Source organism: Sebastes umbrosus, chromosome 1 (assembly GCF_015220745.1).
Source record: "Sebastes umbrosus isolate fSebUmb1 chromosome 1, fSebUmb1.pri, whole genome shotgun sequence".
NCBI lineage: Eukaryota > Metazoa > Chordata > Actinopteri > Perciformes > Sebastidae > Sebastes > Sebastes umbrosus.
In genome coordinates, this window is record NC_051269.1 from 14,447,779 (window position 1) to 14,464,980 (window position 17,202).

Sequence of the window (17,202 nt, forward strand, 5' to 3'; positions counted from 1 at the left end):
ATGCTTTTCTGGCTATTCTGACCCACAATCCTCCTGTGCAGTGGATATATGAACAAGAGGGTCAAGGTTAAAAGCGCAATGTTATGAAGAAGTACTAGGCCTATGTCTCAATTGTATGCATACTGCATGCAACAGCACATACTTTGTAAGGGTAGCTGCAGTATGTACTAAAAACAAAAACAAAAACAAAAAGTATGTTGTTCGGAACGTAACCAGAATCTCTAATATTGTTTGGTCAAGGTTACAGACTGGACAAACTCAAGTTGAGGTACTCGCTTTAAAGCTGCAGTGGGTAGAATTGGAGCAAAGTTTGTGACCTGGCTGCCATGTTGAGATCAGTTGAGGAAATACCAAACACCGCCCACCAGCCGGAACAAACTTTCTCATTTTACAGCTAAACAGTACACTACAAGATGTTTCTGAAAACATCTGGGGAGAGAAATAGACATTACAGTAACAGAATATTGATTCATATTTGATCAGCGTTGCCTAGTTTGACCGTTTGATTGGAGTTCGCGAGGGATTGACAGCTGCCTCCGCTGAATGAACAGTGAATAGGAATGCGCTCTCTCTCTGAAATGACTTTTGATTGGCCAAAGTCTCCCAACACGGGCTCTCTCAGAACACTTGAATTACAATATGCTGAAAGGTTATTATGGACTTTTTGGCCAATGATGCCACAAACATTCAGCCAACTGTTGGTTTAACGATGAGGATTAGTCATGAAAATATTTTCATTTTATAAAACGCCAAATATGTACAGTCAAAGAAGGGATGGCCTTCTTTGAGGGATGGCCTTCTTTGAGTGTACAAAGTCAAATATCTTTTGTCTGTCCTCACAAAACTGGAAAAACGGCGCATAAAAGCTGCCCTTTTTCATTTACTTTGCACCATGATTCACGAATATCTCAACGTCTTGACCACTTATAAATCTGACCTTGAATACATAGAATATATTCCTAATAATTACAGGAAGTCTTGTTAAATACACATTTCCTGAAGCTGACATTAAATGAGTAGATGTTGCATGTCCCCGGCCACCTCGTGTGGTTTTTCAAACTAAAGGCTTACATGAACACCAACAGCCACAACATCCTGGTTCAAAGTCTAATTGGCTCAGCAGACTTTCTGGGAACTACAGTCAGCCCAGCAGCGTACGACAAAAATCCCTGTTAATGCTATTGAAACCATTTCCAAATTCGCTCACACAACACCACCTCTCTCTGTGTCTAATGAGGCAGCAGGAGCAGAATCAGCAACAACAACAAAACAACAGATATATGTACTTTTTTTTCTAGTATGGAAAGAGCCAATTAGATGATATCCTCTTATCGCCTGCTGGTTTTATCAGATCTTCATTTAGGTTACACGTGATAAAAATCCAGCAGGTAGTCACGACAACACAAATCCCAAAACGTCCACTGACTCTCACTCCAGCGGGAGCTTATACATGCAAGTTCACAATCCATGTGCATATGTGTGTATGTGTGTATACACGTAGAACAGAGCTGCGTCTGCTATTGTACATCAGCCTTGTGGCTGTTTCCATATCTGTAACGGCAGCTTGCACAAGCAAAGAATGTACAGTAGCACAGCCATGGGCTGTATTTGCAATGATAAAAAAAAGAAAATCTAAAAAAATCTAATTTCAAGTTAAAGTGGAGTTAAATTAGATGTCGTATCTCGATGATAAGCAGCCTGTTATCATCCCTGCATCACTGACACACTGTTAGCACTACCACGGCATAGTGGGACTGTTTGTACTGGAGGAAAACAATTATTATCTCCAAATAGGGGGGGCACCATCCGTAGAAATTTTAATTAAAAGACTGGCAGAGTTTCATCTCAGTGTGACAACTCCATTATTTCACAATGATAAAACAGTCTGCGAGCAGAACAAATTCAGCTCGAACTGAGTGAGATCCACTGGCAGTTTAAGTGGGCAGGCCCGGCTAATCGTTTCCCTGACCTTGGCATTTTGATATCCAGCTGAAGTAGCGAGGTTAGGCTGAAATTAGAGTCATTATTCAAATGTGGCGTCACCGAGCTTTGTGCCGGGTCTGACTCTGATCTTATGAACGAAACCCCCGGCACATATTTTCAGTGTGTTGCCTCGTTACAGTGAGAATAAATCTACCGTGGTTAGATTTTGTGTTGTCAGGAGCACTTGTGTAATTTATCGTTTTCACTACACCGTGCACATCTCCTCATAAATCTTTTATTTTCTAATTGTTACACATAATAAATATGCTTTACTGCCCCTTACCTTCATCTGGATCATTCCTGGCCGACGCCTCCAGGAGCGCCACGCTGGCGGCGAACGACACGTGCCTCTTGGACTCTTGCTGGAGGTTACTGGCGTTGCGTCCCTTCTTGTCGGCCTTCCGCTTCTTATTTTGCATCTCCTTCTCGTACACGGCCCATCTCTTCAGCTGCTGGGTGCGCCGCTTCTGGGCCGTCCGCAGCCTCTCCAGACTGGGCACTTTGTCCAGCTGCTGCAGCTCCTGGATCAGCTCGAGGTGGTTGGCCATGGCGCCGGAGGGGGGGACGGCAGTGGTGGATGGATGGTGGAGGGGTGACTTTGGGAGGGGAGAAAGTATGATTCTAGCGAGGGCTGCACCTTCGGCCATGGCCTCCTCCCATCATCATCATCACCACCATCATCATCATCCTTTCAGCAGCAGTAAACGTCCTGAGTGAGGAGAGAGACAAAGCCACAAACTTTTACTACCTGAAACTTTATTAAACACATCAGCAAAGTAGTTTGATGCAGCTTTACACTTCTAATAAATCTTTGGAAAGATGCACTGGGGAAACACCGACATTCAAAAGAGAGCATTGATCCGATGCACCACAGCAAAGTGCACTGAGATGCATTTTGGTGGCCTAGTTAAAGAGACCCAAGTTCAAAACACCAGGAAACAATATACTAACAAACTCCTTTAATGCTGAACATAACGGTTTTGTTGTCACATGTTTCCATTCTCTGTCAGATGTGAATAAAATCAGATTTCTGTTCTACCAAACACTCTCTGGTTCCCATCAAGGTGAAACAAAAATGAGAACAATATTTCATTTCGTAATCGCTCCATTTTCTTTCATTCATTTGCATGATATACACTCCATCAAGATGATGCCTTTAAAGGGGTCAGAAAAGGGGACAAATATACCTCTGAGACAGGAGGCCAATTTTTCCATTTGTATCTAAATGAATGGGTTGCAGTCTCAATTTTCCATTTGCTTTGTACTCCGTTACAGACCTCTTAGACCTCAGTCTGTACCATCCTGCGTCAAGGTTAACCGCTTCCTGAAAGCTACTGAGTAGACGCCGGTATGATGAGAAACTGATAAACAGAAAAGAGAAAAGTGCTAGGGCAGTGAGTTGAAGAGGGGATTTTTCATGTCATCATAACGTTGATGCCTGTTAACATGAACAAAAGTCTCTTGTTTTTCTCTCGAACAATTGAAAGTTATGCTGTCAGTTAACCAACAAAAAGCAGCTTCAGATTATTATCGTTTTTACCAAGAAAGCAGCACACTATACGTATGGATATCTTTACAAATGATCGTCTAGAGGGGAAAAATTAACTTCTATCAACATAACAGGTCAAAAGCAAAACCATACACTAGGACTGTCAAAGTTAACGTGATAATAACGTGTTAATGCAAATTCGTTTTAACACCAATAACATCTGTAACGCAGTAACACAACTTGCAATTTTTAGGTTGTAATGGACTCAGTTTTAAAGCTAGAGAGAAGATACTGACATCATATGAAACTATAAAAACCTAATGAATCCATTGGTACCTATGTCATACTAGCTTGCCGCAAAGGAGACTAAATAACGCTCCAAACTTGCGCTAAATTTTGGCGTGGAAAAACTGGCATGGGCATTTTCAAAGGGGTCCCTTGACCTCTGACCTCAAGATATGTGAATGAAAATGGGTTCTATGAGTACCCACAAGTCTCCCCTTTACAGACATGCCCACTTTATGATAATCACATGCAGTTTGGGTCAAGTCATAGTCAAGTCAGCACACTGACACACTGACAGCTGTTGTTGCCTGTTGGGCTGCAGTTTGCCATGTTATGATTTGAGCATGTTTTTTATACTAAATGCAGTACCTGTGAGGGTTTCTGGACAATATTTATCATTGTTTTGTGTTGTTAATTGATTTCCAATTATAATGATATACATACATTTGCATAAAGCAGCATATTTGCCCACTCCCATGTTGATAAGAGTATCAAATACTTGACAAATCTCCCTTTAAGGTACATTTTGAACAGATAAAAAATGTGCGATTAATCACTATTAACTATGGACAATCATGCAATTCATTGCGATTAAATATTTTAATCGATTGACAGCCCTACCATACACATTTAAAATAAACCTTAATAGAATTAAATAGAGTAAATACAGACTAAATACAAGCATACAGTAGGTAGGAAATCTACAGTGATTGAGCTCATTCAGACTTCCTTTAAACAGCGCTCTTATTGTACAGACATGTTATTCCCGCAGCAAAAGAAAAACTCGAATGAGAGTCCAGCCAAAACACATACAAGAACAAATTACACTTTACATGGTTTCAATAGCTTTAAAAACAAAATATGTGTTCTTACTTACTATTTCACAAACGCTGATAAACATGTCTTCCTGTCTGCAGCCCTCCACTAATGAAACCAGCAGCATCGCCTGATGAAATGCTCCACAATACACTGTGCTGCGACATCTAGTCAGCACGCCACCGACCGTATACTACATTTCCTTTGCAGCTCTACAACAGCTAACTAACTGCTAAAAACATGGACAGGAAACAAGCAGTATAATCACTTCCTACAGCAGCTTCACTTTCAGTCCTCAGTTTGCCAGCGCAGCATGTCCTTGTGTGTGTGTGGGTGTGTGTGTGTGGGTTTGTGTGGGTGTGTGTATGTGTGTGTGTTTGTAAGTGAACAGAAGTTGTCCGTTACATTCTCAAGTGGATATAAAAAGACATCCAAACACTAAATGAAACTCGGAGCTAAACCTTGCCACTCTGACACCTTTAGATGCATAAAACTCTCCAGCACTAAAATAAATCTTCCCTCTATAACAGAAACTATTCACCAAATGACAAGCGAGACTGAGAGCTTCTGTGAAAGCTGGAAATGTCTTCAACACAGCAAACTGGTTTACAGCAAATGATTCGTAAAGACTGGGTCAGCATCCAAAGCTCGATCACAAGAGGATTAACAGCAGGGTCTCAAATTATTCTGGTGGATTTTCAAACTAAAAGCTGTCAGCAATCTTTTTTTCTCAGAAGTGAAGCATGTTCAGTCTCTAGGTATGGTTGAATTTGTTGGTTTGCGTGATAGTCTGTACAAATAACAGACTTTTGTGGTGTGAAAAAAAAACGTGGACCGGTAGAAGCTGAGAAGCGGTCGGTTTAGTGTTGGTGGTGGAAAAGATAGATCTGTTATCTGTAGTCTGTGATGTGCAGTGCCGTGTCAGTGTCTTTCACTACTTAGCAGGACTTGTTAAGACCTTTCCACATTCTGGTCATTATATGAATATGTATCCTTTGCTGTATTTTAAAAAGGTTTATCATCAACATGGCTTGTTTGACATTTGAGGTCAATATGCATTTTTGCTCTTCATTTTTTATGGATGTAGTTTATAATTCTTCAGCTTTTTGTGCGTGTTTGATGCTGTTGTGTTCATCCCAAGAGCCAATCAGATCCCCTTATTGGTGAAGTTATTTGGAATCTATGTGTTTCTTAACATAAATCACTAATCTAAATAAAGTTTTTTATTATCACAGTAAGTTTATTTTGAATGTAAATCACAGTGTCTCAATTAGTAGTAGGCGATATGACTTAAAATGCATATCACTGTATTTATTTTGGTTTGTGACGGTATTATATCACAATATTACAAAATTAAAAGAGTTACTCCACTCAAAACACGATTCTACCTCTTTTCCTTCTATTGGCAATGTAAGGGGATATATCTTAAGAATGTTTTCAGTTGTGAGTGAACTGTAGCTGACTGTCGAGTAACCTGGATCTCAGCAATAAAGAATATTTGGGAAATCTTTTTGTTTTTTTCACATATTTACTTATTAAACTGGGAATTACATTACATTTAAAAGAATGTACATCTTTGAAAAAGACAAAAGCTGACATAATCTATCACATCTTAACCCACATGAGGAAAGGTTTTGAAAGTATAGAGCGTAGAAGCTGTTGGACCAGTACGGTACAGAAGACACATGGACTGTGAGCAGCGCGGCTCGACTGCGGGCGGCTCATCTAGAGATTAGCTGTGTGTCCCCTATTTTTTGCGCGTGGTGCGCGTAGTTCTCAGCAAAAATAGACAGTAAAAATGATCTGTTGATGGCTTGCAGTAGCATCTGTCTGTGTGAAATGCTGACTGTGTTAAAACCACACACGTACGAGGCTGCAGCAGTTCAGCGGCTGCAGCCCCGCCGCTTAGCTGGTCCGTATGGCTGCTCTAACCTGTTAATGAAAAACAAAAGTTTCCACAACGAAACGGAACTGTGGTAGCCTGTACATAACCATAGTAAATCACAAAACCAAAATGTGTGTGTGTTTATCACGGTATTGACGGTATTTCCAGATCCATGTCGTGGGCGCATGGACCGGTGAAAGAGAAGAGAATATCAAATTTATAAAAACACAAATTTACACAACTAATATGTTCACTGTTTATTCACAGAAAAGGCTGCAACTACACTCCACAAATCATTTGACTATCCATCAACATAATAGCTGTGGTTTTTAAGAGTGGTGTGTGACATTCAAAGTAAACCATACCACGTTTTAAAGGAGTAATAAATGTATCAATCTGTATGGCCGTGACACCCGAGGTGATAATGATAATATTTCTTTGAACATACTCTGAAAGCACCACTAGTTATCCCCAGAATAGAGTTTTATTCTCAACGGAGGTCATACATATTGAGTTATTGTTTGTTGGGTCATCTGCTGCTGACACAATGTTCCTACTGATGGAGGCACATCTATTCAAGTAAGAACATGAAACAGACTCATCTGAAGTGTGTGTCAGCGCTAAAACAGGAAACGCATTACGCTGGGTAAAAAACAGACATAATAAAGATAAAGGCTATGAGCAAACGCCACATACTGCTCACGTCTTTACTTTTTAATCTTAGGAATTTTAAACAAACTGCAAACCTAATTGTTTTGCTCATATTATACTTTACAATATATTATGAAAAACATTTGCATAGTTGTTAAGTTTTCATTGCCTTATTTTATATGTGAAATTAACGTTCACTCGGCTGAACTGATGCCAAAAAGTCAGCCATCCTTCTCCGGTTTATAGGAGCTGAGATCAGTGAAGGAGCTGATGAAATAATAAACGCTCTACAGAATCAACAGTGGAGGCCATCGCTGCAGAGTTACACAATAAAAAACAAACATGGTCATGGAAAAAATAAGTTTTTGATTGTCGGAAAAGGATACCAAATAACAAACAAAGAGCAGCAGTGAGAGTGTCGATGGTACATAGGGTGATAATACAGTCGGAGGTGTCCTCTGTACATTGTGGTGATTGCCGTCTCCACCTTGTCCCTTATTTTTGTATATAAGGAAACATCTGAGAGAATAATTGTCCAACATTAATACAAATATCACCAATTTCTTTCCACTGGGTTGATTCAAGTTTTAACCAACTGAGCCACATACAGTGGAACTGATCTAGGAAAAGGCCAACGAGTGAACTGGGTCTAACAACAACTATGACCCTAAAGCGCTGACATCTATAAAACATTCTACACAAAATGTTTTAATTTACAACATGTTGAGATTTACAAGGTAAATGTTTCCTCTGATGCTCTGTGAATGCTTCCAAGTAGGGCTGCAAGATAATGGAAAAAACGGACATTTTTTTTTCTATGATATTTATCAAGATATGAAAAAATAAAGAAATATTCACCCTAAATTTTGTAGGCTACATTTTAAAAGGTAAGTGTATCAATCTGGTGCCCTTTGAGAGCAAAATGAAGAAGCTAGATAAACAATTTTGTGCTCTTGTAAACAATCTAATCATAAACACATTGGTTGTATAGATGTGAATGGTGATGACACAGCAAAAAAAGTCACACCCACAAAGCATGGCTAACGAGACAGGCTCCGTGTTTCGTTGGTTGGGTTTCCAACATCGCCACGGATCCCTCACCATGAGGCAGTCCGCCCCGGTTGACAGTTGCGCCAGAAGCCCGTCATTCCCTGCAGGGAGAGGGCCCAGCGAGCACTAAAGCTGAAGTTATACTTTCCACGTTTGTGAGGGTCCGTGAGGGTCTGCTAGGGTCCGTGTGACGTGATGTTATCATCACAGGATGTACAGTACGCGTCAGCTCTGTAAGATCGTCTGCGTACCGCAAATTGGTTGTGACCGTGCTGCCTTGTCCTATTTCTACTGCTCATGTGTGGAACGCGTCCTCCAGACGGACAGTATAAACAGAACTACTACGCATCAGTGGTGTCCACAGCTGTCCATGCACGCGTCCCAAATCCCGTTTGGGATTATAACCAAGGCTTCAGTCCGCGGGCCCGAAAAGTGACGAGGTCTGGGCGATGGGTGTTGTAAAGCTCACGGTCGGAGCCGCGAGCAACCTTCTCCCCGGGCCTTTCCAAGCCAACCTACTATAGCTAGTCACGGCGCACATGAAAGAAATGTGCCCGGTGAGGGCCAGTCAGCACCGCGGAGAGGATCCTCCCACAACGGGCTGCCATCTCTGACCCACCGAGTTGAATCCCCCAGGCAGCCGTGGACCCCACCCGTTGACAAGTGTATAAATATATATACGGTTCATTATGAAACTGTGGCAGGCCTACCTAGACTGAAGGTAATTAATGGAAAACACTGCATAGGCGTGGAAAATGAGAACCGTATTTTCTTTTGTATCAAGTAGAAAAAAAGTTGTAGCATAATGTGTTTGATTTCATTTGCTGACATCGCACGTCCTGCAATGTGACCATGGCGCATGCGCGTCGCAATGTTGATGCTGAACCGATATATCATGCAGACCTACTTCCAGGCACAGCATACATCACTGTCTCTCTCTTGGTGAGATGTGAGTGCAGCGGGCAAAGTGAATTAACTTCAGACAGGATGCGTGACAAACAAGGAACGTCCAGTGTTTTCTTTAGCTGTCTTTGATGGTCAAAGGCATCAGTGCGGGGAATATGAAACCCAGGAGCTACTGTTGATCAAATCAGGGGAATCAGAGCAGAGGTAATTATATTACTCCTCCACACACACAAGTGAAAGTATAACCAGAGACAGAAAAAACAACTAGTGACAAAAACAGACCCAGACAAGCTAATAACTTCTGCATTAATCGGCGACCGATAGCCATTATCATTTTATTATGCCTTTTATGTCTGCATATAAAGCACTTTGAATGGCCTTGTTGTGGACGGTGCTTCACAAATAAACTTGCCTCGTCTTACCCAGCCCTCACAACACTGGACTCATGTAAAAGTTTAAACATACAGCATAGATTAATAATGAACAACGGCTCCATTTTCACTGGGAATAATCTAAACTTTTCAATATCGTCCTTTTGTCCCCAATTTTTACAGTTCCAGTTTGATTTCCTCACTGAAATCTCTCTCACAGTGTCGTCCGATACGCTCATCTGGGTCGCCTTTATATCGTATGTTAATGAGTGTTAACAGTAATAAACTTTACAAGCAGCACCAGTGGACTTTATGGATCTTTTTTGTCTTGTTTTTTTGTCTCTCAGACTATTTACAGGCTGTGCTATGATGGAGCATGTCTCTAAAAAGGATGTTAAAAACTAGTTCATGTGTATGCAAATAGAGCGGTAACGATTAGTCAATTAACCGATCAAAGAAAATTAAATGTTAACTATGATGTTAATAGATGAATTGTTTAAGTCATTCTTTCAAGCAACAACGATAAACTTGTGGTGATTTGAGGTTCTCAAATGTGATAATTAACAGCTGTTTTGGTTTTACAATATAGCAAATATAATATTTTAGGGATTTTGGACTGTGGGTCTGTCAAAACAAGACATTTCATAATTTCACCTTGTGCTCTAAGATATTGTGTGGGGCAGAGTTTCACCATTTTCTGATGTTTAAAGGCCCTAAACACACCAAGCCGATGGTCGGCAGTCAGACAGTTTGGGGCCGTCGGCTACCGCGCTGTCGGGAGATTCAGAGAATCAGTAATGAAGAAAGCAAGCCAACGAGTAGAGTCAAGAAGGCACACACCGAAGGCTCTTCTCATTTTTCTTCTTCATCTCATCTGATCATTCCAATACGAAGATATTTTCACAACGACATGGCAATCTGGAATGAATATAAGGGGAATAAGTGGTGAGTGAGAGTGGTGTGAAAATGGTCGGCAAACGCCACTTCGTTTCTTGTCCGTAGCACAACAACGGCTTGTATATCCGCATTGCTCGGTCTTGTAGTTTCGGTCTTACGGTTCCCGATTTATCAAGGAATTTACATATCATTTCATTGTTGCTGGATTAACATGATTTTGGTAAAAGCACCTTGTGTTTCCCAACTTCTGAAACCAAACCTACGCCCTTGATAATGATAATATTGTCATGTATACAGCAGTATGAGTCCGTTCTTTGCCTTTCTTCTTATTTCTACACTCTAATTAACTACTTGATTATTGCCCATTCGTGGAAAACACAAATCACTGGGTGGAAAGGATGTTGCCAAACTAGCATGAATTCTTCCAAGAATACCACAGATTTTTAGACTGATAAGCATTTTCCTACCGTCTCTCGAGCAGCCAAACGCCCCGAAACCACATGAGTGAAAAGGACGGCGAGGTGCCTGAACAAGAAGCATGCAGCGGTTCCACTGCTCATCACGAGTCATGCCAGCTTAACCTTTTCTCATGCATTACTCTGTGGGGGATATTTACAAAGAAGTTTCCATTTGACATATCGTCTGAAGGCTCTCTCACGGTTGAGACAAGTTATGAAACTGAAAAACCCCTCATGCTGATCTGTAGTCTTGTTTCTATAACGTTAACAACAGGTGAACAAGAACATGATACCGGCTCAGCCTTTTGGCACTTTTTAAACAGCTGAAGATAGAAGAGAATAAGTCATTTGCTGCCCCAAGGGGAGATTGACTTGCACATTAAGAGCTTCAGCAATGCATGAAAAACAGACAATGTACTTGACACGATGTCCTCGCAGGAGGCCAAAACAAACTGTTTGAAGATATGTAAAACTCGGGAAGCTGTGGGCGACCGTAAGCCCTCTGGTGATATCACAGCCGGTCCCCGGGGCCAAGGCAGCAAATCACAGATTGACCTCAATCAGCTCTCCGGCTGTAAGATAAGAATGTTACACTGCGCTCACACTTCCTATTTCACTTTTTTATGGAAAAGACACAGCCGAGCTTTTATACCGATTATATTTATATAGTCAGACAATGCACATGAAGCAGCTGCTGCTAAACAATATTTATGCCCAGTAAACCACCACCAGAGTGACAATTACTAACGACTCTTCCAGTTTTGTCTCTGTTTGTATTCAGGTTGTTGTTTTCATAAATTGCCAGCTGCCTACACATCACCAAACATCCCGCTTTGTTGTGATTACAAGATCGCAAAAATGCAAACCACACCGCTCACGCCCTGAAACAAATATAAGTGGTCTGGACTTTCAGAAAAATGTTCTTTCTTTGCCTAAAAAGACTCGAACCATAATTGACTTTCTTGTAAAAACTGTATCTGCTGCTGACCTGCCAGAGCAGAACATTAATAAAAAGGTATATTATGAAAGCAATAAAAAGAGACATAACTTTAAAAAGCACAATATGCTATAAACACAGCCCACATTGTCCGAGGTAAATATCTTAATGTATTGTTACAAGCTGGGAGCCATTTACTGCATCTCACTGGGTTCGCTGCACAGAAGAAACAGGGTAGTTTGAATATTTGGCCTGTCATGGCAGCCTGACGGTTCAGTACAAAGGCTCTGTCACTGAGCATTCTGGTCCATTATCTCCTTTTCATCACTGACAACGAAAACGCAGCTGTGTGTGTTCACGAGTTTCCACACTTATGAGACCCAAAACGTCCGCTCAAGGACAGAAACCAAAACTCAAATTATGGATGTTTTAAGAGTCCTCACACTTGATAAAAATAGATGTAAGATTACACTTAAATTAAATGGTGTTCAAAATTCAGGAAATTAACGCTTCCAATGACGGCCTAAAAATATAGCATCACAAAAGTGTGTGCGTGTGTGTGTGTGTGTGTGTGTGTGTGTGTGTGTGTGTGTGCGTGCGAGCATTGAGCAGTGCTGACATCAGCTTTAGTTCACTAATATCTCCACAAACCAGCTGGATTGAGGTCATTATGGACCTTCCATCATCGTCATTGTGAAGGTGATTTGGCAATAGACGCACACTATAGATAATGGCAGCAAAGTACAGCACATAATGCACCACAGGCAGGATTTTATCTTAATGTCTTATTAATATTAAATGTCCTGCTCGAATATTTTCGAATTTAGAATATTTTCACTTCTACTTTTTCCTGCAACTTTGTTGCAGAGCTGCAAAGATTAATCGATTAGTCGTCAACTATTAAATTAATCAACTATTTTGATAATCATTTTTATCGGTTTGAGTAATTTTTTAAGAAAATAATAATCATAATTCTCTGATTCAAGCTTCTTAAATGTGAATATTTTCTGGTTTCTTTACTCCTCTATGACAGTAAACTGAACATCTTTGAGCTGTGGACAAAACAAGACATTTGAGGACGTCGTCTTGGGCTTTGTGAAACCATTTTCTGACATTTTATAGACCAAACAACTAATTAATCAAGATAATAATCCACAGAATAATCGACAATAAAAAAAATAATCACTAGTTGCAGCCCTTCTTTGTTGCATGTGTTTGACAGCAGAATGGAGAAATGAACATTCAATTTGACAAAAAACAACTCAACTCTACTATCTATCTTTTTCAGGAGCTTTAAACAATATCACACAGTCTTTATAAACAGTTTGCTCAGACGTTGAGCTTTTAAAAGCTGTAACATGTTTACTAACAGGCTTGGAGACATATCTCCATAGCCTTTTTCAGACATGGAATACATGACTGCTGCATCATCTGTTAAAGTGATGGTATTTTGTCAATCAGACATAAAGGACTTTTACGTTCATGTTCCTTACGGCTTCATTCATGTAACCGACTCCTTAGTGTGGAAAACTACTCGCACTGTGTGAAGCATGAAATCAGACTGAGTTCAATTATTTTTTGACAGACTTCTTTATTAAAACAATGCGATTGGCACTTTTGGCTGCTCAAGCAGTAATTGTTGTGGTCATAGACTGTATATAAGAAGTGGACGTAGTTTTTGTGACGTCACCCATTGGTTTGTGGACTGCCGTGTTGAAGCCTCAGCTTCGGCATTTTTCTCCGTTGCCATCTTGTTTTTTTGCAACCAGAAGTGGAGGGTGGAGTACAACCGAATGCTGAATAAGATGTTTTTACAAAAATGTAACAATTAACTTTTATGAACTGAAAACACACTGTGAAAGGGTTAAACTTGTAAGACGAAGACAAGAAAAAAACCCAGACCGGACAACGCCGTGGTAGCGACCTGTCGATTACAAGGTAGCCATGCCCTACAGCATACCCTACTTTATCATCTATTTGACTCTAAATGGGACCATAATTTACTAAATGAACATCATGCTGTATTTAAGAAGACTTGAGACTAACGATTAAGACCATAAACTCATGTTTACAATGTTTACTGAGGTAATAAATCCAGTGAGAAGTAGGGTCATTTTCTCATAGACTTCTATACAATCAGACTTCTTTTTGCAACCAGAGGAGTCGCCCCCTGCTGGCTATTAGAAAGAATGCAAGTTTAAGGCACTTCTGCATTGGCTTCACTTCTCAGACCCGGAGGTTGCCCACTGATTGTGGTATTAAACTGCACTTGTCGTTAGCACCAGGAACCACAGACGTTTTCAAATCAACCGGTATTTAAATCTTTGAGACAAATGAGCGAGCTGCTTAGTAATTGCTTAAAAAACTGCAAAGTATCATCACTAAGGAAGCAGTAGTAATGATGTCAGACGTTTCCCCTCAGACATCCCCACACTGCCTGTTTTATCTGTAATTAAAAGGCTGCACATTCTCTAATATTAATAAAAACCCTCCACCATCCATCTACACAGAGTACAGTCATTGTGAGTTTGGTTCATGAAGAGTTGAACAAGTCAACAGAAAGTTAATTCCCCGAGCTTGAAGGCAATGCAAGGTAAGCAGTCTTATCTAATTTCTTCAAATTCAAAACTGCATTTGAATCCATTTGAATTTTCAAGCTGAAGTCCGTCACTTTCTTGTGTTTAATGTTTTTTGCCAGGAGAATCAGTGTCTTAACGCGGACTCTTTAATTAGAGAGAGAATACATTAAATCTAATGGACATAAAGCTCGAAATGAGGCCCGGCGGTCAAACACCAAAAGGTTTCACATCTTCCTCCTATAATCACCTCTACCTCCTCTCATCACCTCATCAATACAGTTTAAAGGAGACGTTTAAACATCCGTCTTCACTTCCTTTCATCTCATTTATATTAAGAAAGGAGAATATGACAGGAAGAATTAAGATAACAAGTCAGCTTCAAAGGATGCCACCTGACTACAAACACTGTTGGATGACAAAAAAAGAATGGAGGTCAAAAGATTTCCAGTTAAAAGTTTTGTTCCAACGCTGAACATTGGCACCTCTCTATTCAGTAGCCGACAAAAGATTTTAATAATACTTCAAATGAAAACCATATCTTTTTAAAGACTTCCCATTCCAGCACTTTCATCCCTTTATGAATGTCTAATGTCTTTAAAAATGCCCCCATAGCCCATTACAGATATGCCTCTCATAACGACAGCGGTAATGTTCCTCAGGTGCTGAACAGATCATCTTGACAACCAATTAATTCACCTGTTTTATGACTGGGACAAAGACGAGGACAAAGAGCTGCACGATTTCACAGTTGCCCTCTCGGCTAGAACGGACATTTATAGGAGAAAGTTGCCAAAATAAGAAGACTCCGCTCACCGAGGCTGACCCCGTCAATCAGCAACACAGAAGAAGAAGAAGAAGAAGAAGAAGAAGGCAGAGCACTGGACCACAAAATAGTGAATGTGTTTGTGTTCCCGTGCTGCTGGTGAATCCTGCTGTACTTTCACAGTCTCTCCTCACAGTTCATCATCTGCTGTTATGAGGATTCCAGCTAATGCTGTTATCAGTCTCTGCCTGGCACGAGCAGATGCAAAGACAAAGACACACAACCAGGCAGCAGCAGAAGGCAAACACATCTGGGAAAAGAGGACGTCTATAGTAAAACAGAGTAGAGCTGAAATGATTAGTGGAGCAACAGAAAATTGAAATTGGGCCGCCCACAATTTTGAGTCAATTCATGGGCATTTTTTCAAGCAAAAATGCCCCAAAGTCTCTGATGGGTTTCCTACTTTCTCTTTGTTTTATATGACAGGTAATCTTTTTGGTCTGTTGGTCAGACATAAGAAGCAATTTAAAGACTGTCACTTTGGGTGCTGTGTTTTTTTTCGCTTTTTCCTCACATTTGATTGACGATTCAACATCGATCATTAAAATAATTTAAATATATTGCAGCACAAAAAACAGATTTCAGTATGAAAACACATAGTCCTGAAATAGATTAATTAAGGCTGTCAAAGTTAACACAATAATAAAGTGTTAACGCAAATTTGCTTCCACGCCAATAATTTCTTTAACGTATTAACGCAATCAATCTTTCGGAGGTTGTACCAGACTCAGTTTTAATGCTAGTGATGATACTGTCATCATATGAAACTATGAAACTTAAACTTAGTGTCAGCGACACTACACACAACACCGTGGCTGTTAAGTTAACACTCCCGGACGGGTGAACTGGGGACTCACGTCAACAAATATCTGTTGTGCTCCTGCAGCTGGGGCACCGCTGCATGCGAGGCACAAATGTTGTCGGTTAACGGTTAATAACGGTTAACGAGGGTCGGTTATCGGTTAAGAAAATGTTTCAAAATTAGCGTCTTTAATGTTCATACAATAACAATACACAGCTGCCACACACACACACACACACACACACACACACACAAACACACGCTGCACTTTGCATCACCAATAATGTCTGTAACAGTGCATGACATTTAGCAGCGAGGAGGCGTGTGCTGTGTCAGGACGCTCCGCATGGAGACACAGTGGCGGCAGTGTCACACACAATGGACCAGTGTGTGTGTGACAGTGTGTGTGTGTGTATCTGCATTTTATCTCCGTGTGTGTATTCATGTGAGCTGTACAAACCCCTCTATGTCATGAGAAAGTGTGTGTACACTGTGTTCGCATGCCTGCCTGCTTGTGAAACTGTGGCCTCAGTTGAAGGACATAAAACTGTGTCCCTCACCCCCCACCCGCTATCCCAACCCACCATGTCCCTGAGCCCCACAGGCCAACGCTAATGTCTCCAGGTCCCGCTAATTCATTTAATCACCTACTAATACCAAAGGCGGGTCAAGCTGATTTATAAAGCCCACCGAAACCCTTCAGCCAGAAAGTAGCAGGAGTTACAGCTGTTGTACTGGTGACACATACCATTATTCACTGCTCAGATACCAGCACTTCGCCCCCTGAAACCTGCTATCACTCCAAGATCCTTAATCAATAGACTAACTTGGTTTCAGGGTCGTGAAGTAGATTAGACAATTCACTATTAATTAAAAAGAAAAAGTTAAATTCATGACAGGATTTCTTCAAGGCCTAGCCCTGGTGGGAAATACGAGATTGAGTGTTGTGAGACTGTGCAAAGCTTCTCTACTACCACTTCTGGAAGAGTACAATGGGATTATTTTATTAAGACATTTGCAATGAAAGAGCTCGATCCAATTTCATCAAACTATAAAGCAAGGAATCTGTGTCTGTCTGTACGTCCTTTGCATATCTCGACAGCCGTTCATCCAATTTACTTCACACTTGGCGGGTGTATTGCTGGGGACCCCATGGAGTACTGTGTCGAATGTGGTGCAATTTAGACACGCAACAGATTCAATATTAATACACTCTGAATAAAAAAGCAAGCAGCGAGGCCGGGGCTTTCTGGGCTCTGCGGACTGAGCC

The 17,202-nt window shown here is 40.8% G+C and overlaps 1 protein-coding gene across 3 annotated transcripts in view; it reads right to left on the reverse strand.

Annotated features, from left to right (window-relative positions):
- ppp1r16b (protein phosphatase 1, regulatory subunit 16B) overlaps positions 1 to 17,202 on the reverse strand; it is a 107,361-nt gene that overhangs the window by 70,942 nt on the left and 19,217 nt on the right. Inside the window, exons 1-2 of one of the 3 annotated variants that reach the window (XM_037776636.1) lie at positions 4,635 to 4,804; positions 2,267 to 2,692 (exon numbers count right to left, since the gene is read on the reverse strand). In XM_037776636.1, the coding sequence (XP_037632564.1) occupies positions 2,267 to 2,630 (364 nt within the window). In that variant the 5' untranslated portion in view covers positions 2,631 to 2,692; positions 4,635 to 4,804. Of the gene's footprint in view, positions 1 to 2,266; positions 2,693 to 4,634; positions 4,805 to 17,202 lie in introns of those variants that run through there. The other 2 variants (XM_037776619.1, XM_037776628.1) reach the window with 2 other exon arrangements.